Raw genomic sequence first — 23124 nt, 5'->3', positions numbered from 1 at the left:
TTAAATACAGTGGTTGTTAATTTAAAAAACAGTGATTGTAAATCTAAAATACAGTGGTAAATAATCTAAACCACAGTGGTTATTAATTTAAAATACAGTGGTTGTTAATCTAATATACAGTGGTTGTAGATCTAAAATACAGTGGTTATTAATCTATATCACACTGGTTGTTAATCTAAAATACAGTGGTTTTAAATTTAAACCACAGTGGTTATTAATTTAAAATACAGTGGTTATTAATCTATACCGCAGTGGTTATTAATTTAAAATACCTACAGTGGTTGTTAATCTAAATCCAGTCGATTTTCATCTCAACTTCATTGGATGCATAAGGTAGTTAGTGCCTCTCCAGTTAAATCCCACTCCTCACTCACCAAATTGAAAGTGCATGTGAATTGTCATTCTTTCAACCCTGATGCTGTTCTTGCCTGAAACACTTTAGTCGTTTTTATAACAATTTGTTTTATTATTGAACACATTAGGGCATCAAGGGATTTTTATCACAATTTTTATATTATTCTACATAACAAGCAATTTTTATCATAATTTGGTTATTATTGAATGGAACATGGGATTTTTAGCGCAATTTTTGTAATTTTCAGCATGACATGCGATTTTATCATAAGCTGGTACTTATTTAACAGAATAAGGGATTTTTACCATAATTTTTGTATGATTCAACAGAACAAGGGATTATTACCATAATTTCTGTATGATTCAACAGAACCAGGGATTTTTACCATAATTTTTGTATAATTCAACAAAACGAGGAATTTTCTTCATAATTTTTGTATAATTCAACAGAACGAGGCATTTTTATAATAATTTTTGTATGATTCAACAGAACGAGGCATTTTTATAATAATTTTTGTATGATTCAACAGAACAAGTTTCCCAGCGTTGCCCCCGAGTCAGTGCTTAGACTCGCGTACCCCCACAGCGTGTGTCTCCCCAGCGAGTCTCANTCAACAGAACAAGTTTCCCAGCGTTGCCCCCGAGTCAGTGCTTAGACTCGCGTACCCCCACAGCGTTTGTCTCCCCAGCGAGTCTCAGGCCCCTCTCACTGACCTCCTCAACACCTTCGACCTCAACCTTCCCCAGCAGGTTATTAGAAGATAATAAATTTATATACGTGATCTACTTTATAACTTGCATTTATTCATTCATTTAATAGACCGTTAATTAATATTTATCAGTGTTTGTTACTTGTCCGACCTGAGAAATATTCATCTTCGACCTCAACCTTCCGCAGCAGGTTACTAGAAGATAATAGTTTCATACATGATCTACATAATAATATGCATTTATTCATTTATTTGATAATCTGTTGTTTAATATTCATCAACACTTGTTGCTTGTCCAAACTGAAGAAAAAGTCATTTATTGCGTTGCCGAAAATGTTAACTTCAACCTACCTCAGCAGATAATTAGAAGATAATCATTTTGTATATGATCTGCATAATAACTTGCATTTATTCATTCATTTAATAGACCGTTGATTAATATTTATCAGTCTTTGTTACTTGTCCAAACTGAGAAATATTCATTTATTGAGCTGCCGGAAATTTTGATCTCAACCTACCTCATTAGTTGAAGCTTGCTTCTTTTACATTATAATTTGAATTATTTCTCTATTTATTATTCTTTTGCGCGACCTATTCTTTATTATTTCGTTACTCATGAATATTTGTTACTTGTCCAAAAAGAAGAAGGAAAATTCATTCACCAGCTGGAAAAGTTGCCTTTATTCTTATTCATTAATTATTTGCAATGCACTGGATAATTCATACTTTCGTGCACCGAGTTTGGAGAATAATATGGGGTTAAGTGTAACTTGAAAGATGAATCGTGAAGTTTTATTTAATGCAAATTAATTTGGTTCAATTTTTTAATAGCCTAATTTCTTTTCTGAATTAGTCGAGTCAGGAGATACGAACTGCCAGCTATCCATTAAAATATTTCCCTGTGCAAATAAGCATTTGGACTGGGAACCTACTCTTCTTTTCTTTGCGCCATATTTCAATAATTCCCCTTTTGAAGGTACTAGTATTCTATTGATGGCACCATGTTTAATTCTCCTATATTTGATAATGGCGAAATGTACACAATCAAAGGCTCACAGACAATCAGAAGCAGAAAATGATAATTAAGGTATTTTATTATTGCAGGACGCAGCCATCCTGACGTTGGACGCCGTTCAGAGCGTGGCAGTTGATGCGGCTGGCGGCTCTGTACAGCTCAACATGACGGTCAACGGAGAGCCTGCTACGGCTCAGGTTGGGGCATGACTGTTAACGGAGAGATGATTAGATTCCATTTTGCATAATTAACAATTTTTAACAAGTGCAATTATCTTCTATAAGTGACCTGGGGCCATACTTTCAAAACTCGCTAAGTGAACGTAAGTACTTACACTCTATTTTCTTATCTATGATTGGTGGATTTTGCTTGAAAGACCGTCAATGATTGGCTGATGAACTTACGATCACTTAACTTTTTTTTTGAAAGTATAGGCCCTGGTACAAGATCCAATATAAAATAAAAATTTTCATGTCATTTTTTGTCTCAAATCTGGAGGTTTCTTGCTCGTCTTTAAATGCTCTTACATTTCAGGGTGGTTGGTGGTACATTACCTCTTAACCTCCCGTGTGATGGTGATGGTTCACCATCAGCAATTATCAGCACACCATACCACAGCAGCGTGCTGTGGTATGCTGTGCTGACATTTCTTAGCTTCAAACATAGAGGTTTCTTGCTCGTATTTAAATGCCCTAACATTCCAGGTATTTGGTGGTACTTTACCTCATACCATACCATGTGGTGGTGATGGTGCACCATCAGCAATGATCAGCACAGCATACCACAGCAGCGTGCTGTGGTATGGTGTGCTGGCATTTCTTAGCTTCAAACATAGAGTTTTTCTGCTCGTATTTATATGCTTTAACATTTCAGGTAGTTGGTGGTACTTTACCTCTTGCCATCCCGTGTGATGGTGATGGTTCAATTTAAATTGCATTACTTTGCCTCAAACATAGAGGTTTCTTGCTCGTATTAAAATGCCCTAACATTTCAGGTGGTTGGTGGTACATTACCTCATACCATCCCGTGTGATGGTTCACCATCAGCAATGATCAGCACAGCATACCACAGCAGCGTGCTGTCATCACTGCTGCAGCTGCATGCTGTAGGCAGCGACGTCTGCATTGTCGGGCCCAGAGGCTGTGGCAAGAGCACCGTAGCCATGCAGATGGCCAGGACTCTGGGCTACAGAGTCGAAACTGTTCTGTTATACCAGGTATAATTTGTAGTGACTAATTTGTATATTTGTATTTGTATTGACTATGACTCTTCCGATTAGAATATACCAGGTATACTTTGTATAAATTTTTGCTTAGAATATACCAGGTAGGAATTTCTGACAAACCTTCGCTTAGAATATACCAGGTATAATTTCTATACACTTCGGCTTGGAATATATCAGGTATATCTGATAAACTTCGGCTTGACCTATACCTAAATGGTACGGTATACATACTTCACCTATGCATAAATGAAATGGCGGTGGCTACAGAGTCGAGACTGTTCTATTATACCAGGTAAATTGACTAATTTGTGTATTTGTATTGACTATGACCATTCCGATTAGAATATACCAGAAATTTCTGATAAACTTTGGGTTAGAATATACCAGGAATTTCTGATAAACTTTGGGTTAGAATATACCAGGTATATCTTATTAACTTCGGCTTAGAATATACCAGGAATTTCTGATAAACTTCTGCTTACAATATACCAGGTATATCTTATTAACTTCGGCTTAGAATATACCAGGAATTTCTGATAAACTTCGGCTTAGAATATACCAGATATTTCTGATAAACTTCAGTTTCACCTATACCAGGGGACTTTGTATAAACTTTGGCTTAGACTATACCAGGTATACATTGTGTAAACTTTGGCTTAGACCATACCAGGTATTTCTGATAAACTTTGAGTTATAATATACCAGTTATTTCTGATCAACTTCGAGTTAGAATATACCACGTATTTCTGATAAACTTCGGCTTAAACTATACCAGGTATAATTTGTATAAACTTCCGCTTAGACTATAACAGGTATACTTTGTATAAAATTTGGCTTAGACTATACCAAATATATCTGACGAACTTTCGGCTTAGAATATACCAGGTATTTCTGTTAAACTTTGGTATACCAGGTATAATTTGTACAAACTTTGGCATTGACTATACCAGGTATATCTGATAAACTTCCGCTTAAACTATACCAGGTATACTTCTTCTTAGGGTCTACCAGGTATACTTTGTATAAACTTTGGCTTAGAATATACCAGGCATACTTCTCGTAAACCTTGGCTTTAATTATACCAGGTTATATTAGTATATATACTATGTAATAAAAATGCTTGCATTAGAGTGATTAGACCCTGCATTCAGGTTACAATATATTGTCTATTAGTGCAGCACTGAATTTCTTTAGTTTTATTTCATCAAAATTTGATAAAAATTCCTTTACAATAAAGACACACAGCCTTGCCTGTGGACATTGTTTTGGTTGAGATTTTTTGCAGTATACGAGTTTCGTATATGTTAGATAAAAATTGACCTCTATCTAAATAAATTATCTATCTCTAAAAACAAGCTATACGGTAGTATTGCAGAAGCATGCTGATCACGGCAGGACTTAATTTTTTTATTAAAACTGGTAACAATTTTAATATCTGCTTATTATCATTGATATTGAATTTTTAATTAAGTATAACATAAAAATTATAGGACATGACGTCGCGCGACCTGAGCCCTGGTGACAATTTTAATATCTGCTTATAATCATTATATTAAATTTTCTATGCTAATTAATTATTACTGAATTAATATACGCTTATTATCGTTATATTGAATTTTTTCATTAATAGTGACGTAAAAATATCAGGACATGACATCCCGCGACCTGAGCCAGCAGCGGGCGACTGACGTTTTTATCGGCAGTTCTGTATAGAAAGAGCAGCTTTGTATAGCCTGTATTTTCCTAGTTGATAATACTTATTTTATACCGGACTCTGTTATGACTGCACCCAGTTGTGGGGTCAAGTTGTTGTGTAGGCAGGGCAGTTGTGGGGTCAAGTTGTTGTGTAGGCAGGGCAGTTGTGGGGTCAAATTGTTGTGCAGGTAGGGCAGTTCAAGACCGCGAGTTATTATTTCGCTTGTGATTTAAAGTTGTTTAAGTATTATTTTATTAATAATAATACAGTAAAATACAGTAATACCAATTATTTCCTACAGACTCATTCAAGACCGCGAGTTATAAATGCGCATGCCATTTATTATATTAAGTATTATTTTATTCCTTACAGTAAAACTATTTATTTCCGACAGACTCATTCAAGACGCGACTTATTCTTATGGTTGTCATTTAAAGTTGTTGCAGTATTATTTTGTATTTACAGTACCTATATTTATGACAGAGTTTTTTTTGACCGTGAGTTATTGTTACGCATATCATTTATAGTTGTTGAAGTATTATTTTATGCTAACAGCAATACCAATTATCACTGAAATACTCATTCAAGACAGCGAGTTATTATTATGCATGTCATATACAATATAGTTATTGAAGTAAATACTATTTTATTCCTACAGAGTAATACGACTCATTCGCGACCGCGAGTTCACGACCGCGAGTTATTACTCATGTCATTTATAGTTATTGAAGTATTATTTCATTCCTACAGTAATACTATTTACTTCCGACAGACACATTCAAGACCGCGAGTTATTACTCATGTCATTTATAGTTATTGAAGTATTATTTCATTCCTACAGTAATACTATTTACTTCCGACAGACACATTCAAGACCGCGATTTACTATTACGCATGTCATTTACAATATAGATATTGAAGTAAGTACTATTGTATTCCTACATTAATACCGATTATTTACAACAGACTCATTCAAGACCGCGAGTTACTATTACGCATGTCATTTACAATATAGTTATTGAAGTAAGTACTATAGTATTCCTCCAGTAATACTATTTATTTCCGACAGACTCATTCAAGACCGCGAGTTACAGCTGTATGACGGCACACGTCTCCTCCGACACGACAAGTTCGATGCCCTCGCCACCGAACTTTCCCTCAGTCCTGACCAGATGGAGGCGCGAGGGCTGCTGCGCATACATCCCGCCTTCAGGATTGTTGCCCTCGCCGACCCTCCTCAGCTGGCTGATGTTCAGGGACAGTGGATGAAACCTGAGACTTTGGCGCTCATGCCTTGGCTGGAAATGCGGCAGCCTACGCAAAAGGAAATGATGGAACTCGTCGTAGAGTTGGTGTGTGAAAATTAAGTTATGTTTGTGAAATTGAGAGAAATAATCTATAATAATAAATAATATTTGTGAAATTGAGAGCAATAATGCGATGATGGAACTCGTCCTAGAGTTGGTGTGTGAAAATTAACTTATGTTTGTGAAATTGAGAGAAATAATCTATAATAATAAATAATATTTGTGAAATTGAGAGCAATAATGCGATGATGGAACTCGTCCTAGAGTTGGTGTGTGAAAATTAAGTTATGTTTGTCAAATTGAGAGCAATAATCCGATGAGACTATGAAGCTTATAAAGCATAAGAGTTCTTTGCTTTAAAAAATATATCGCAATTGACCCAATTGCGGGCATTTTCCTAAACTCGGCCTTCAACACGGCATTTATTGTCATTATTGACGATTGTTCAAAATAATCTTTATTGGCATTCCAAAACCAATAACATTCTGTATGGGAAGATGACGATTAGTGTACTTAATAGTAGGTACTATGCTCTGTAAGAGTAATGTACTTAAAACTACTGTTCTCTGGTGAAGAGTAATGTACTTTAAAAGTACTAGTATACTCGGGAAGAGTTTAACTCGTTATGTACGCGTGTGCTCAGTCGCTGAATCACATCAATAAGGCAAGATTACGTTTGTCGGTATTCCATAGCAGTAAATCTTCTTAGTGCGAGAATATTATTTCTGGGGAAATTATTTGACATTCCCACTAATTAGAGACTATGTTATTGCATGACAACCTGAAGTTAATGTGACCTATATAAGTTTTATACAACCAAGGGCGGGATAAAAGCCGTAAAACACTAACGTTTATTTATTCACTCCAATGATAATACGTTATCCGTATGTGTGATGACATAATTTACTCCTATTTTGCAAGCAACTAACATGTTGGTTCCACTTCCGCTAAGTTAGAATCCAAGTATACTTTTTGTACGATCAATTGCTGCCTCGTTTAGTATTATATTCTTGCCTAAAAGCTTGTCTGTTCGTCAGGTAAATCCTCGTGAAATATTACTGATCTATTAAAGTTTGAGTCTTAATATACTTATTTTACTGTCAATTGTTGCCTCGTTAGTGTTATTCTTACCTGAAATCTTGTCCGATTGCTAGATGAAGCCTCGAAATTTGTTACTGATCTATTCAAGTTTGAGTCTTGATATACTTATTTTACGATCAATTGTTGCCTCATTTAGTGCTATTCTTACCTAAAAGCTCGTCTGTTCGTCAGGTAAAGCCTCGAGATTCGTTACCGATCAATTAAAGTTTGAGTTCAAGTATACATATTTTACGGTCAATTGTTGCCTCGTTTAGTGTTATTCTTACCTAAAAGCTCGTCTTATCATCAGGTAAAGCCTCGGGACAGCGCGACCCTGCAGCAGGTGGAGCTGCTCACCGCCGTCAGCTGCGCCGTCAGTGACAGTGTTGGCAGCCTCTCGTCCTTGGCACATTCTCTCTCGCTCCGACAGGTAATGAAATTAAAAAATTAAAATCGTTTAAAATTTAATTTGAAAATCGTCATCATTTGAAAAAAAACATCAAAAATTTAATTAAAAAATCGTCACTAAATAATAAAAATTCAAAATTTAATTGAAAAATCATCATCATTTAAAAAAACGTTCAAATTTTAAGTAAAAAATCGTCATCATTAAAAAAACATTCAAAATTTGATTTAAAAAATCGTCATTAAAAAATCAAATTTTTATTCTAAGCCATCGTGGCTGAAATATTTCTATAAATATCGCACGTAATGGAAAATTGTGTAATAATTGGTTAATCAGCAGGGTGGCTTAATAGTTATAGTTCAGAGTGGTAAAATTGGAACAGTGAGTTGTGGTTTAATAAAAGCTACCTGCAACTGTTCTTGTCAAATCGGAGTTGTCCGGGCGTTTAAGCTGCATAAAATTGGATCATATTGAATTTATAATTGGTTTATAACATCTCTATATCATATTATTATTACATTTACATCGCTATATTATGTTATTATTACATCGCTATATTATATAGTTATTGCATCGCTATATTATATTATTATTACATCGCTATATTATATTATTATTACATCGCTATACATTATCTTTATTGCATCGCTATGTTATATTATTATTACACCGCTTTATTATATCATAATACAACATCCCTATATTATTATAGTATATAATTATAAATGCAATGTGCAGGTCGTGCGCATCGCTCGCCGTCTCACAGCCTACCCCGGCCACCGCAGCCTGCACGAGCTGGTGCAGGACGCCTGCTTGGCCCGGTACCTGGACATATCATCTAACCTGCACCTAACTAAAATTGATAAAAAATGTTGTCAAATTTTATCAAAATTCGTCCGTTAATTTTTGTCCTATTTACCTGATAGTAGTATATCAGATTGAACAGACATCATTATTAAACAACCAAACTGTTTCAGTTCTTTTTGATTTCACTACTATAAATGCTGATATTTTTAACCGATTTTTGAGTGGGCCGACATCAATGGTTATTGAAAGTAATTAATTCACCTGGAGGCAGGTTTCTTCTCGTGATTTAGGTCCTTATGTAACATAGAATATGATAATATTCATTAGGTGCATTAACATTTAAAATATTTTAAGGAGAATCAAGTCCGCAATAACAAAATCTGCCGAATAATATAAGTAATGAAAATTATTTTTACAAATTAAAACACAATGCAGAGAACTTTTTTGCAATACTAATTCTATGAAAATATAGAAAGGCAAAAACATGATCATCAAACGATAACAATTTTCTGAAATTATTATTATTAGTTGAACTAAATTTCTTGCTCTGTTAATCCTCTTATCTTATTTAAAAAATTTATTTATTTTGATATTCCACATTCCTGCCCATGTTGGTAAAGCAAGCCTTGGAGAGACGCCAATGTTATTATTTTATTAGTTAAACTAGATTATTTTAAATTAATTATTATTCACATTAAGCTTTGGAAGAGACCCTAATAAAACCCTATTATCTAATTTTTCAAATTGCATTATTTTAATTACATTACTTTAAATATATAAATTAAATTATTTTAATTATTTGAATAATTTATTTAGTTTTGATATTGCAGATTCCTGCCCATGTTGGTAAAGAAAGCTTTGGACGAGACACTGGTTTTATAATTTAAATTAAATTATTTTAATTATTTGAATAATTTATTTATTTTGATATTACAGATTCCTGCCTATGTAGGTAGAGCCTTAGACGAGACACTAGTTTTATTATTTAAATTAAATTATTTTAATTACGTATTTGATTAATTTATTTATTTTGATATTACAGATTCCTACCTATGTTGGTAAAGCAAGCCTTGGACGAGACTCTAGACTCATTAGGTGTCCAGGCGACCAAGAACCCGGCAACCGCAGAGGCCGAGCTGAGCTGCACGGTACAGGGCAACCATGTCACCATCGGCAACACCACAGCCCTGCGCTACCAGCCTTCTAGTACCACTAAGATACCCAAGACGCTCTTCTTTGACATCCAACAGGTGGGAATTGATGCCTTTCTTTTGACCTCAAAATTTCAAAGTGACCATGACGTTCTTCTTTGACATCCAACAAAAAAGAATTATGTACTGACCTTTTCTAATTACATATTTTTCGTGCAGAGGTCAATATGTTTTTCTTTGAACGCTCATAGGTGTGAGTGTAAGTACCAACCAAAAGTGAATTTTAATTAGAGCAAACTCCGTTTTAGGCTGTTTGCTTTTAACATTTAAAAGGTTCTAGCTCTAATGAATTTGTCTTTCCAAAATTGGAAAGACAAACTCATTACTTCTCAATTTTACCGAAGTAAAATTGAGATTTTTTATCAGGCTCTAATCTAACGTGTGTTTTGCAGCACGTTGAGGTCCGAGAGAACCTGCTTAAAAGTACTGTGTTTTGCAGCACGTCCAGGTCCTGGAGAACCTGCTGATAAGTACTGTGTTTTGCAGCACGTCGAGGTCCTAGAGAACCTGCTGATAAGTACTCTGTTTTGCAGCACGTCCAGGTCCTAGAGAACCTGCTAATAAGTAGTGTGTTTTGCAGCACGTCGAGGTCCTGGAGAACCTGCTGATAAGTACTGTGTTTTGCAGCACGTCGAGGTCCTGGAGAACCTGCTGATAAGTACTGTGTTTTGCAGCACGTCGAGGTCCTAGAGAACCTGCTGATAAGTACTGTGTTTTGCAGCACGTCGAGGTCCTAGAGAACCTGCTACAAGACTGGCAGCTCGGCGAGCATCTGCTGCTCATCGGCAACCAAGGCGTGGGCAAGAACAAACTCGCCGACCGCTTCCTCGAGCTCATCAACCGACCCCGCGAGTACCTGCAACTGCACAGAGACTCCACCGTGCAGGTCAGTTAGCTAAATCTGCAAGTCAGTAACCTAGGTCCAAAAAAAGTAACTTAACTTATGCCTGCTGTCATATCAACCGTCGTCATAGCATTCATATTTAAGGTTGGTGTGGAGACCCACGAGGCTACGAGCAGGCTCGGCTCTTCGCTATGAATTTCTTCACAAACTAGGCTGGATTTTACTCCACTCGTAAATGAGAAAGCGATACGCTTTATCCATGCTTGCCCAGTTATTCATTTACAAACGGTGGATAGTATCAAAAAATATGTAAACTTTGTATTAAAAGAGTTGTGATGCCGGAAATTTCAAGAAACTTTGAATATCAATGTTCATCAAGTCTGCGACTTATACAATTTTTTAGACAGGTTATAATTCTCATTCTCCACTGAATGGTATACTCATCATTTCTTGATCATCCTATTTGTATCTACCAAAAGCTAGTTATGACCGACTGTAATGCTTCTAAAGCAGTGGTTCCCAAAGTGGGCGATATCGCCCCCCTAGGGGCGGTGGAAAGATTTTGTGGGGGCGGTAAGGAAGAAGAGGGTGGTAGGGGGGCGATAAGGGGGGCGGTAGTCCGAAGTCAATGTCAGAAGTTCGAACGTTTGATTGATGTTTAGTACACAACACGTGCCGCACATGACTCCCAGCGATGGTTTTTTCACCCAGATCTGTTTTTTGACCTCTCCTGGGTCTTGGACAAATTAACGGCCGGACTCGCGGCCGGTCTCACGGCCAATTTCCAGATTCAATAATCAAGGAATATCTTTCAAACTAATGGAATTATCTCGATGAAACTTGGTACACGTTTTCATTAGGACCTAACGATAATGTTTTGCTCGTGAAAATTGTTTGAATGCTGTCATAGTTTGTTTTTGCCGTTGTTATATGGGAATACGGGCCGAAATTCACAGTGATCAAGTAATTTCTTCCAAACCACTGAACAAATTCGGACGGAATTTTGAATTTAAAGTCCCAAGTACCGAACGGTAAGGTTTAACTCGTGAAAAATTTTCCGATCGTGCCTTCGTTCGCGAGTTTTTTTATTTATTTCACTTTCATGTGTAATTTAAACAGCAATACGTGATTAAATTCGCAGTAATCAAGAATTTTTTTCTAAATTTCTAAGCAGATTTGAACGAAACTTAGTATTTAAATACCTAACCTCAGCAACGATGATGTTTACAATTTTTTCGTTTTGCCTTCGTTTGCGAGATATACGGCTATACGTATAAGGCTCTTGGTTAAACCGGCCGGTAGAAAATCCGCTCGTTCCTCCTATATCTGTAGAACTCGCAAACGAAAGCAAAATAGAAAAATTGTCACGAGCTAAACATCACCGTTGAGAGGTTAGGTATTTATACACAAAGTTTCATTGAAATCTGTTCAGTAGTTTATAAGAAATTTCTTGATCACCGCGAATTGAAGTGACAAATTACCCGGCGATACGGGCAGAATATAAGGAAGTGTGATATCAAGAATGACGGTGAAATAAAAAAAAAACTCGCAAACGAAGGTAAAATCGAAAAAACTTTATAAGCTAAAAATCACCGTTTGGTAGTTAGGAATGTATATTCAAAATTTTGTTCAAATCTGTTCAATAGTTTGGAAGAAATTCTTTGATCACTGCTAGCTTTTGGTCTCTGGTTTATTAATTTTTTATTATAATATGAGCTTTGCATAACTTTTAATATATTCTACTGCATATTCATTTGTGCCACTTGAAATTTGTCGGAAAAACTCGTAAACCTTCAAATCCCTTTTTAAATACTCGTTATTTAGTACTATAAATATGTCCTAATAAGATTTCTGTTTTTTATTTTATAAATTATGTGTTGTACCATTTATTGAATTCAACTTACACTCTCCTCCTAGCATATATAATATTCTCCACGAGATTCTACATGATCAATGTAACCTTATTTTGGTTATAGAGAGACCTTTTTTCTGTTTTTGAGGTTGAAATAATATCGAGGTTTATCAATATCTTTAATAATTGATGAATAATTACGAGGTTTTGTTTATATTTAATTAATTTTACCTGACCACGTGACAGGACTCGCCGCTGGTGACGGCGGTGAAGGAAGGCTCCGTGCTGCTGCTGGACGAGGCTGACAAAGCGCCCACGCACGTCACGTGTGTGCTGAAGGTAACACGTCTCCATTAGGGCTAACTTACAGGTCTTACAAATATATCGATGACTGGTAAACATTTTTTGTCAATTTCTTACAAAAACGAACTGTAAATATAATTTCCCGTTACCTCCGACGAAACCATTACCAAAAATATTACATCCGACCTGTTATGAAAATACACGAAGAAATGAAATGGCTTGTAATGCTTGTTTCGAACATTTTTTGTCGATATAATGGTTGCCTTGCCCTATAGTGACTTATCCCATCATAACCAATCGTAAATGCCATCTAAGGAAATTAGATAAATATATCATAAAAATGTTTTTTTTTATATTTATGTATAATCTTTATAATATTATATATATGTATTTTATATGAAATAAATATAATATATCGTCATGTTTCAGACTCTGGTCGAGAGCGGAGAGATGTTATTGTCAGACGGTCGCCGTATCGTGCCTTCGTCGCACCCTCTGGCCAGCTCCGCTGACACGTCTGACATCATCGTCAGCCATCCTGACTTCAGGATGATCGTCCTCGCCAACAGGCCTGGCTTCCCCTTCCTCGGCAATGATTTCTTCGCTGTACTCGGTGAGCTGCGGTTCTCTTCTATTGTACATGGGGCATTTTGTACTCTCCGTGACATTTTTGAACTCGTATTAAAATTTTTGCCCGAATCGTAAAGTTATGTTATGTGAAGTGTAGAAAGGGTAGAATAACTTCCGTTATAATCTTGAAATCCAAAATTGTGAGCATATGATTTTAATACGACCTGTTACTGTTGTTTGTTAATAGTTGCATTGGCACTATAAGTCATTTGTGTCATACCTGGCACTTAGGGTTGTTAAACTTCAGTGATTTCCTATGTGGCGTTGAACTATACGTTTCCATATCGTAGAATGTCCCGGTAGTTTATGACAAAAATTTATTCCTCAAATGTAACAAATCATCATTCACAGTGAGATAAAAGTGAACTGAAGGTGTTTGATGCAAGTATAGGACTAGAGAATTTGTTCGGAACCTTGTTTACAGTCGGAGAGGTTGCTTGCATGAAACTGTTTGAGAAATCACTTCACTCTCATCATCTGTATTGTTAATAGTATGTACTGCGATAAATGGATGTTAGTACGTGTTAATTAAAATGTAGTTTTTTGAATTACAAGAATGGTTTTCATTTTTTCGCTCCGACTGCTTCGTTTTTTTTTTGCTGACCATTTTAAAAGTTACGATTCTCATTGATAAAAAAATAGTTTTTCTCGCTTACGGAAATTATAGTTTATTATATACCTATGAATTATTTATTGACTTTAACATTCTCATATAAAAGAAACACTTCAACCAAGCGAATCAATTTATTGTTTTCTCATTTACAATGCACTTTCACGACCAAATTGATTGGTTCCTTATTCACCAAAACTTCATTGCTTTCTCATTCACAATGCATTTTCAAGACCAAATCAGTTTCAGTTGCTCATTTGCCAACTATATTGTATGTATGCTGTGCCCCATTCGAAATAGTTTTTCAATACTGCTGGGCAGAAAATTTAGCACTGCTAATTCCAATATATTCGGCGGAACTATTTCCCTGTACAATATTTCTTAGAAATCCTCGCACATAACTTCTTGATTATGAATTTTGTTAATTATTGCAAGGACACGCTTGGGTTCTAAGTATGCTAAATACTAATTCCAATATATTCTGCTGAACTCTTTCCCTCTACAATATTTCTGAGGAATCCTCTTATATAACTTCCTAATTATACATTTTATTAATTATTTGCAAGGATACACCAAATTCTAAATGCAAATTATTTCCAGCACTACCCCAAAGACGGCGTGTCGTTGGCCATACGCAACGTGTTCGACTTCGACGCGTGGAGCGCAGACGCTCGAGACGTCGTCATGAAGACGTTAAACAAGCATGGCTTACCTGTACAATCCTCGGACGCTTCTACGCGGCTCGCTACCAAGTAAGAAATGTAAGAACAGGCACTGTAAGCTTGCCGAATACTTCTGAATTTATCATGTTGGATATGTGGTTACCCCATTAGTGTCTTGGAGGACAGTAATCCGACTGAGACAAAGTAATGACATCCGTTTCTAGCACTTTCGTTACTTCCATATCTAATCCCTCTCTCAAATGGACTGGAATCAGATGTACGTTTTTCCTTATAGGATCTGTCGTTGTCAATTTTATTTCGACGACGGTGTTGATAAGGCCTGACGCTTTGAAAAAACTCCTCCAAAACTACGCATAAGACTTTGTGCCTGATGAATTCGTTCTATCATGTTTTATGAGGTTACAATGTTGGTTTCTTCAATTAAAAAGTTGCGAAAAAAAGTCATATGGGTATGAAGCCTAACAGAAAAATTACGGTTTGATTTTGAACCCCAAAATTCAAGCATAGTAGTTGGCATTCGATGAAAAATATCTCATAATCGTTGATGCCCTCGGATTCCCTCACCAGACCCCTGACGACCCTCTCTCTTAATTCGCTTGTGCATTTGCTCCTATTGATTTTGTATAAATTTCTCTTTTCATTATCTAATTGAGTTTTGCGATGCTCTAAAATTTTTTATTCACGATATAATTAATTAAGTTGCCATTAATTAATGACAACTTATTAATTAATTACTTAACTTGTCATTAATTAATGACAACATTAATTAAGTTGTCATTAATGATCATGATTATTTTGTTTTAGTAGTATTTCTCACTTCGTAGGCTGGAATTTATCAATGCATTTTGGGCATCGTAATTCAGTTGAAATGCAAGATGTTACATATCTATTGTGTTTCTACATCACAGCGAGACATCAATGACTGCATGTCATCGTCGTGCTTTAGTCTTTAATTTGTCTTGTTCTACCGCAGATTATCTATAGGTGTCATCGTCGTGCTTTAGTCTTAATTATGTCTTGATCTACCGCAGATTATCTATATGTCATCGTCGTGCTTTAGTCTTAATTATGTCTTGATCTACCGCAGATTATCTATATGTGTCAACGTTGTGCTTGAGTCTTAATTACGTATGTCTTGATCTGCCGCAGATTATATGTGTCATCGTCGTGCTTTAGTCTTAATTATGTGTTGTTCTACCGCAGATTATCTATAGGAGACCCCCAGTATTTAGGCCGCTGGCACATTTCCCGTCACAACGCCAGACCTGTTGAGGTCTCGTCTGAACGCATCTCGTACCGCGTAAGTTATGATTCATTCAGATGATTTTATGCATTCTACTCTTTATTTGCAGAGTCTGCTTATGAATGCACAAAGTGTAAGTAAAGTTCAAGTTTTTGATGCTTGTTCGGAATTACTGTTAGACGACAATTGTCAACTGGTAGTATTGACCTTATTCTTTACAGCTGGATCTCGATTCGAGGTGTTGCATTATATCGAATCCATTGTTATCATATTGTCTCTTACTGGTATATTTTTTCAATTTATTCATTAACAATGTGGATTAACGAAATAATTATTCAGATTTTTTAATTACATTTAAGATTTTTTTTCAGGGCCCAATCTATGTTCCGGTGACCAAGCAAAACCTCGCCGCTCTGGAAGCTCGCGCCAGCATTTTTACTGAGCTACACAGCTTCTATTCTTTGCCTCTGTCTGATACGTCGCTCATTACTGACATCATGACATCCTCTTACAAAGCAACAGATTCCGACAAGTTGTCGGGAAAAACAAGTGGTCGGCAAAGTCAGATGACCGACACCATGACTATCTTGCACAACCATGCACCTCAAAGTACCAATGGTAATGCCAAAAGTGTATCTGCCGCAGTACAGGCTTTAAAAGATCCTTTTGGCACGAGTAAACTTCAGGCCACGATTCATGTAGTTACAGTTGCACCGTTGGCTCTTCATACGTTGATGCCATCAGATTCCCTCGCCAGACCCCTGACGACCCTTTCTCTTCATTCGCTATTGCCTAACTTGGGCGGGTCTCATCAACCCAGGCTGAGGTTGTGGCCTGGTGCTGATGGAATGGTTGGGTTATATGAAGAACTCACAAACACGGTGCTTCTGGCAGACCCCCACAACGGAGAAGTTCTACAACTGAATAAAAATTCATTCTTGGAACGGATCAAGTTGCCCCTAAGGCAGCTTATGCAACAGTCTGTTGATAACAGATGCACACCTTCTGGAGACTCACTTTTTGTGTATACTCTAGGCCAAAATTTTGTTACCGTCGTTAACCCTAAAGAAGGAAGCATTGATTCTTTGGCTCTGCCTATCGATGTGGATGCGGTCGTTGCCGATTGTCAAGGCGGATGGATTATTAAAGATGATCGTGGTTCTCAGTGGCTCATCGGAGGAGAAATGGGATTGGAAACCATAACACCTTTCCAACTGGGATCGGAAGTTGGATCGAATATTAAACATATATCTAAAGTAGGGGACATAGTCATAAAAAATGCACTGAATGTAGATTCAAGTGCTGAAGAAATCTTCCATGTTTCATCGACGCACGGTCAAAATTCTGAAAATAGTGCAGGAATGTTATTGTCGTCTGACACGTCACAAGCGATGCTCTTGCCTGGCTTCCCATACGAAGCATCAGGTGGTGTCTACGCCTGGCCCAGGAAAGATAACCCCCAGAAGTCGAAGAAAATGACTCAGTTCGACAGTGTCTCACACACTCGTTCAGTGACACCCGTGTCTGACTCCGGAAGAAATTGCGTGGTGTTTCCAGCAAGTGGTCAAATTGTTCAAAGTCTGAAGGAGTTGCCGCCCAGTGCTCCCGACGTTCTCAAGTCAGTGCCAGCTTCGGGCTATCTTGAAGTTACGGACGTCGCTGATAAAACGGTCTCATACTTGCCAGTTCCGCAGGTCGAAGAGCACAACGAATACTGGCATTGGACCGTCGGGCGATTGGCACCCAAGTTGATGTTGGCAGGGGACGAGCATGGGGGAGTTGTGTCCGTTGACCGTGCGGGAGGCGTGCGAGTGTGGCAGGTGGGAGGGCAGGAGCTCAAGGCTGGGATAGCCGAGTGGGAGAGTATGGTGGGCCAAGGTGAAGGTGAGCGTCTTGAACTTGAACGTATCGGTGGAGACATGTCCCTCAGTGCACCTAAGCACGGCAAAATTGACACTAACAACGCACCACATGTAGGGGGAAACACGTGGGCCGGAGGAACTGGAGGCCGGGACACTGCCGGGTTAGGGGGCGTGGGCGGACCCTACCGTCTGGATGCGGGTCACGACGTGCATCAAGTGAGCGACGAGGTGAAGGCGACGGTGCCTCCTGAGATCACCGAGGCGGCGCGCAAGATGGCCAAAGCAGCGCACGCGAAGCGTCTCAAAGAAATTCAGATGTCAGAGTACGACCACGAGCAATACGAGGCTGTCAGCAGCAATGTCAGGACGCAAGTCAACCAAATCCGCGCTGTGCTGAGCTCCCTGACGGCCAAGGCTGGTGAGCGGTGGTGGGTGAGGCGGAGACCTGACGGGGAGTTGGACGATAATGCACTCGTCGATGGCCTCGCGGGTGCCACTAACATTTATCGGCAGCGCCGTGAGATTCCTCCTGAAGCTGGACAACCGCAAACCAAACCTAAACGCCTTCGACTCTTGTTGGACGCTTCAGGTTCCATGTATCGCTTCAATGGTCATGACCAGCGTCTGCAAAGATCCTTGGAAGCAGCCCTCATGTTGATGGAAGCTTGCCAGGGCCATGAAGCCCGCTTGGTGTACGACATCTATGCGCACAGTGGCGAGGATCACTCTGTCACGCTCTCACGCATCAAGAATCAACCTGACAACAACAAAAAACGTCTCGACTTACTTCGCACGGTGCTAGCGCACAGCCAGTTCTGTATATCGGGTGACAGCACTGTGATGGCCACCAAAAATGCCGTCGACAAACTAGCTCAAACTGCCGAGGACTACGACCAAAATTTTGTGGTGTTATTATCAGATGCTAATTTAGATCGTTATGGTATCAGTCCAGCCCGCCTTGCCAACGCTATGACGGCGCAGAGTTCAGTTCAGTGCTACGCGGTCTTCATTGGATCCCTCGGCAACCAAGCCAAGCGCCTTGCGGACGCCTTGCCCGCAGGCCGAGCCTATGTGTGCCTTGACACCAACGACTTGCCGCAGATACTCCAGCACATCTTTACTCATGCCATGACGCAGTAAAAATAAAAAAGTACACAGCGTTTTCATCATTAATTGAAGGCACTCAAATTAGCCAAACTGGTGCTGTTTATGCAGCTCATGATTATAAAATGACTACTTTGCTGGTGCACCCAACAGTGTTAGCGCATCGCCTCAACAATGCGTTTCATTTTCAAATTAGTGTTGGAACAGAATAGGTTGTTTTAGTTATTAGGTTCAAGGTAAGAGACACGTTCAATATCGGGATCTGTGGTTGTGTCGAGACAGGGGAATTATTACATAGGATATTTTTGATAAGTTTGAGCTAGTATTCATTAGAGTTCATTATGATATGCTTTATGTACCTAGCGCCTCGTTGACTCTTGGTTACTGTTTTGTATTTAATTGCTTGCTAATTAGATGTGCGTTTGCACTATTATGCGGGTGAGATGTTCAGTCGTACGCATGTACCTGCTTGGTATAAGCCGGCAGTTCATCGCAGTAGTACGCATGTAAGGCGTATAATGTAAGCGAGTGATACGCGAAGTCATTATTACACGAAATTGTGTAGCGCAAACCACTGACCTAACCCGAGGTCTCCAGGGATGTGCCACACTTCTGCTACACATGTGACCGTAGTAATGTTTGTTATTCATGGCCCTTGTAATGTTATTAGTTATTTCCATCGTATAAATACTTGTAATAATGATCAACAATTTACTGGCATACAATATCAATTGTAAATTGAAGTGACCCAAGGTATACGAGAGTGTAGTCACAAAGAATAACTTGATGCGTTTGGAGTTTTGACCTCTGCTTTAGAGTTGTCTTTTTTCTTGTTAGGTAATTATAATTTTTTATTAGTTTTAAAAGACTATAGAGAAAAGTTTTGATTTTTAAAATTTAAATATACATAAAGCGCCTTTGATTCATCCACTACAACATTACGCTCTGTAAATAATTTTTGGTGACTTGGATGCATTTGTTGCGAGCTCCACAAGTCGTCTTTCCTAGTTCCCGAGACTAAAATCACACCGCAATGTTTGCTATGATGCTCCCAGTGCTGTAGCGTTGCAAATTCTAGACTTGTAGTAACGTGGTTATCAAGATAATTGTGCTCCTTTGATACAGTTTCAGTAGAGGCTTATTCAGTGACGACCACATTCAAGATTTTATACGTATTTTATTTGGAGTATTTATATTTCGATTTTCGACACTTGTAACGCCGTGTTCTTACACTGTGTTTTTAATTCCTGTTAACAAATTTTGTATGAATATCATGCTACTTAGTTACAAAATTATGAACTTACCATACATAGCAGGTGTTGTTGCTCTACCTGGACTTACCTTTGCGATTTTTTGCAATTGTTCACCATTGATAAAATAAATACGGAAAATTTATGTTACCAAAAGACGCCGGTAGTTTTATCTCTCCGCTCCGGTGTTTTTGTGCGATTACTTCTACTGTTTAAATTGTATGGGTTGTCGGTAAGTGCTAGTTTTATCAGCAATTTTTATTACTTTATTAAAAATTTGATGTTCCTAGCAGTTTGTTATCTGAAACTTGATGCCTTCTTTGTATATTAATATTAACAATAAGAGAAATACTCAGTCCATATTTAAGAGGAACTCAGGAGTCTAGTTCGCTGAAGTTGCCGCTGCCTTGCTCACTCTCACTCCGTTATGGTTTGATGTTCAGCCGCTAAAATAATAGGTAGAGTTATGTACAAATGATAAATATATATTTTTGTGGCAAAATGAATCTAATTTTATCCTTGAATGCATGATTTTTGTATTCAATGCCGATGCTTCAATGGTTAAAAGCCATTTTCTTTTGATAATCTGAAAAGCAACTGATATTTCTCCAGACGATTGCTACTGCGCGTTCTCAGCCTACTCACCTATGGATTAGCGGAGTCGGCAATAGATTGTGATAAGCCCGGCAAAGATAATGAAGATTGTCATCAGTTACGCGGGTGCATGAACTGGTACGGTGATACCCAATACTTATATAGCAAGCAAAGTACGGATTCCGATCACAAGCCTCCGTAGAAAGATGTTTAGGGTTCTTTAATGTTTAGAACAGTCAGGAAGTAGTTCCATGGCGGCTAATATCCATCACGGAAATCCCATCCAAAGTTCCGATTCTAGTTTTGTACAAAAAATGAACGTAGCTGTATTGAAAAAGTAAGTAGTTTCCTCCCATATTAGTAAAATAATTTCCTGTTTGTTCAGCGAACTTTGATTTAAATTAGTAAGGAATTAATAAACTTCAGTAGAAGCAACATTATTTTTCATCTTATTACGCCATCGTGCTGAAGGAATTTGAGTCGTTTCGTTACTCGAGGCGTTTCGTTGTTCCGCCATATATTTGGCTTGGCGTAAATACCACAAAATTTTAGGAAGTAAATAGTGGCTTCTTGTATGATAGCTTGTTAGCTATCATAGAATTCATTTAATCGTCCGCCAAATACGAAAATAGACACATAAGAAGTAACACAAATTTGTTGAACCAAGCTTTATTGGTATTATGAATATGTGTATATCAATTTACAGCAATTCCTTTACACAAACTTCTGTTCTCGTATATATTTGACCAAATCGTTAATATGTGTGGCACCCTACGAACATTTTTCGAGATAATATACAACGAGCATCCCAAAATTCTCTAGCCATCTTTTTACTGCCGCTACTTCGTTAGTAATCCGATAACGGCCAAAACTCGGCAGCGAAAAGCCAGCGTGTCTTGATGATTCGCCTGCCCATGAAGTCTTCTTAAAGTCAAATAAAATAATAGGTGATGTGGAAGCCAAGATAAATAGTGTTTTGTAACATTCATTAAATGCCATTTAAACTTGGCTATTGTATAAGTAGATAGATAAATTTGTATCCTATGGTTTGTCCGACACAAGAATTCTCACCTTGTTGATTGGATCTTATTCTTATTGCTATGCTATACATGAAGGCAATGTAAATGCGCAATTATAGTTCCTGATATAACTTCCTTGCGTTACAGTGTTTTAAGTATGAGCGTTATGGTATGAGAGGTCACTTCATTGATTAGCGAAAAATATTACCCTTTTATCATCAATTGTGTTAGCTTTTTTGCATTAATTAGCGAAAAATGCTACCTTTTTATACTCGCGCATAACGTCTCCATTTAGGTTTTTAGTTCACGTTTTCTTTGGTGTTTTAGGGCATAAACAGACATATTTGCAATGTAGTACTGTAAGTTTTCACCAAACTCACGATACCATTATATCTAATTGGGATTTTCGAACCTTTTCACCATCGTAGATTCAATGTATATATATTCATTTTAGTTAAATGTTTTCTCTGTAATTTTAGATAACAGTATTGCTTACTTAGCGGATTTTTCGCTTGCTGACAAGGTGTACTCTGTCAGCGGCGGCTCCATCCGACCTCTCGGACCCTTTTCCGGCCGGTCTCCAAGATTCAGTGAAAATAAAGTATCTCTGTAACTAATTAAACTATGAAATTTTGCACATGCATTCAGTGAGATCTAATTGTAGAAGTCTTGATACGAGAATCTGTTGGTGAGTTACACTTGTATGAAGCCTGTAAGCGTGTTATGCTCGGTACGTCATGCTGCTTTTACCAAAAGATGGTCGATTCATCCTTCAATTCTGTGTGAATATAATATATAATTAAAATATATAATTGTAAAATATATAAAAATATAATATATAATAAAAATTGATTACAGATTGTCGTTGTTCTATCGCATTTTTTGCGATATTTTTAGCGTTATTTTTAACCTATTATTGCAGTGTTTAATGATGATAATGATCAGTTCACACAAATTGCATCGTGAAATCATCCATTTTTTCTTCTCGGCAACATCATTTCAATTTCTATTCGGCTGAGTCGGTTTATTCGGCAATTTCTCTCGAGTCTCTTTATCCAAAATGGAATCGCTGAACCTGACCAAATTTCAAGATTATTAGTTGCCACATCGACACTCTGTAAAATTTGGTCGAAATAAATGTAATTGTTTTAAAAATTGTAAATCTTTTGTCGGAAGAATATATTAGGCTTTTTTAGTTTTTGCGTGAATAATATCAAATACATAAAATCGGGGGCGCAGCCGTGCACCAACAATTTTGTGCACCAATAAGCCCTGAATCGAACGCCTTGGATCTCTCCGGACCTACACCAATCAGCCGT

At 37.6% G+C, this 23124-nt stretch overlaps 1 protein-coding gene across 1 annotated transcript in view; it reads left to right on the top strand.

Annotated features, from left to right (window-relative positions):
• Positions 1-20711, top strand: part of LOC108671739 (von Willebrand factor A domain-containing protein 8-like) — a 28845-nt gene extending 8134 nt beyond the window's left edge. Inside the window, 18 exon segments of the mRNA XM_018159314.2 lie at positions 885-970; positions 972-1104; positions 2169-2276; positions 3074-3295; positions 4952-5011; positions 5659-5711; positions 6070-6352; positions 7698-7817; positions 8532-8614; positions 9643-9850; positions 10533-10722; positions 11166-11170; positions 12632-12655; positions 12754-12846; positions 13240-13446; positions 14651-14802; positions 15937-16033; positions 16348-20711. Coding sequence (XP_018014803.1) covers positions 885-970; positions 972-1104; positions 2169-2276; positions 3074-3295; positions 4952-5011; positions 5659-5711; positions 6070-6352; positions 7698-7817; positions 8532-8614; positions 9643-9850; positions 10533-10722; positions 11166-11170; positions 12632-12655; positions 12754-12846; positions 13240-13446; positions 14651-14802; positions 15937-16033; positions 16348-18978 — 4755 coding nt within the window. The 3' untranslated portion in view covers positions 18979-20711.
• The last annotated feature ends 2413 nt before the right edge of the window (positions 20712-23124 follow it).

This window comes from Hyalella azteca, unplaced genomic scaffold (assembly GCF_000764305.2).
Source record: "Hyalella azteca isolate HAZT.00-mixed unplaced genomic scaffold, Hazt_2.0.2 contig9858, whole genome shotgun sequence".
Lineage (NCBI taxonomy): Eukaryota > Metazoa > Arthropoda > Malacostraca > Amphipoda > Hyalellidae > Hyalella > Hyalella azteca.
This window is presented reverse-complemented; position numbering and strand designations above follow the sequence as displayed.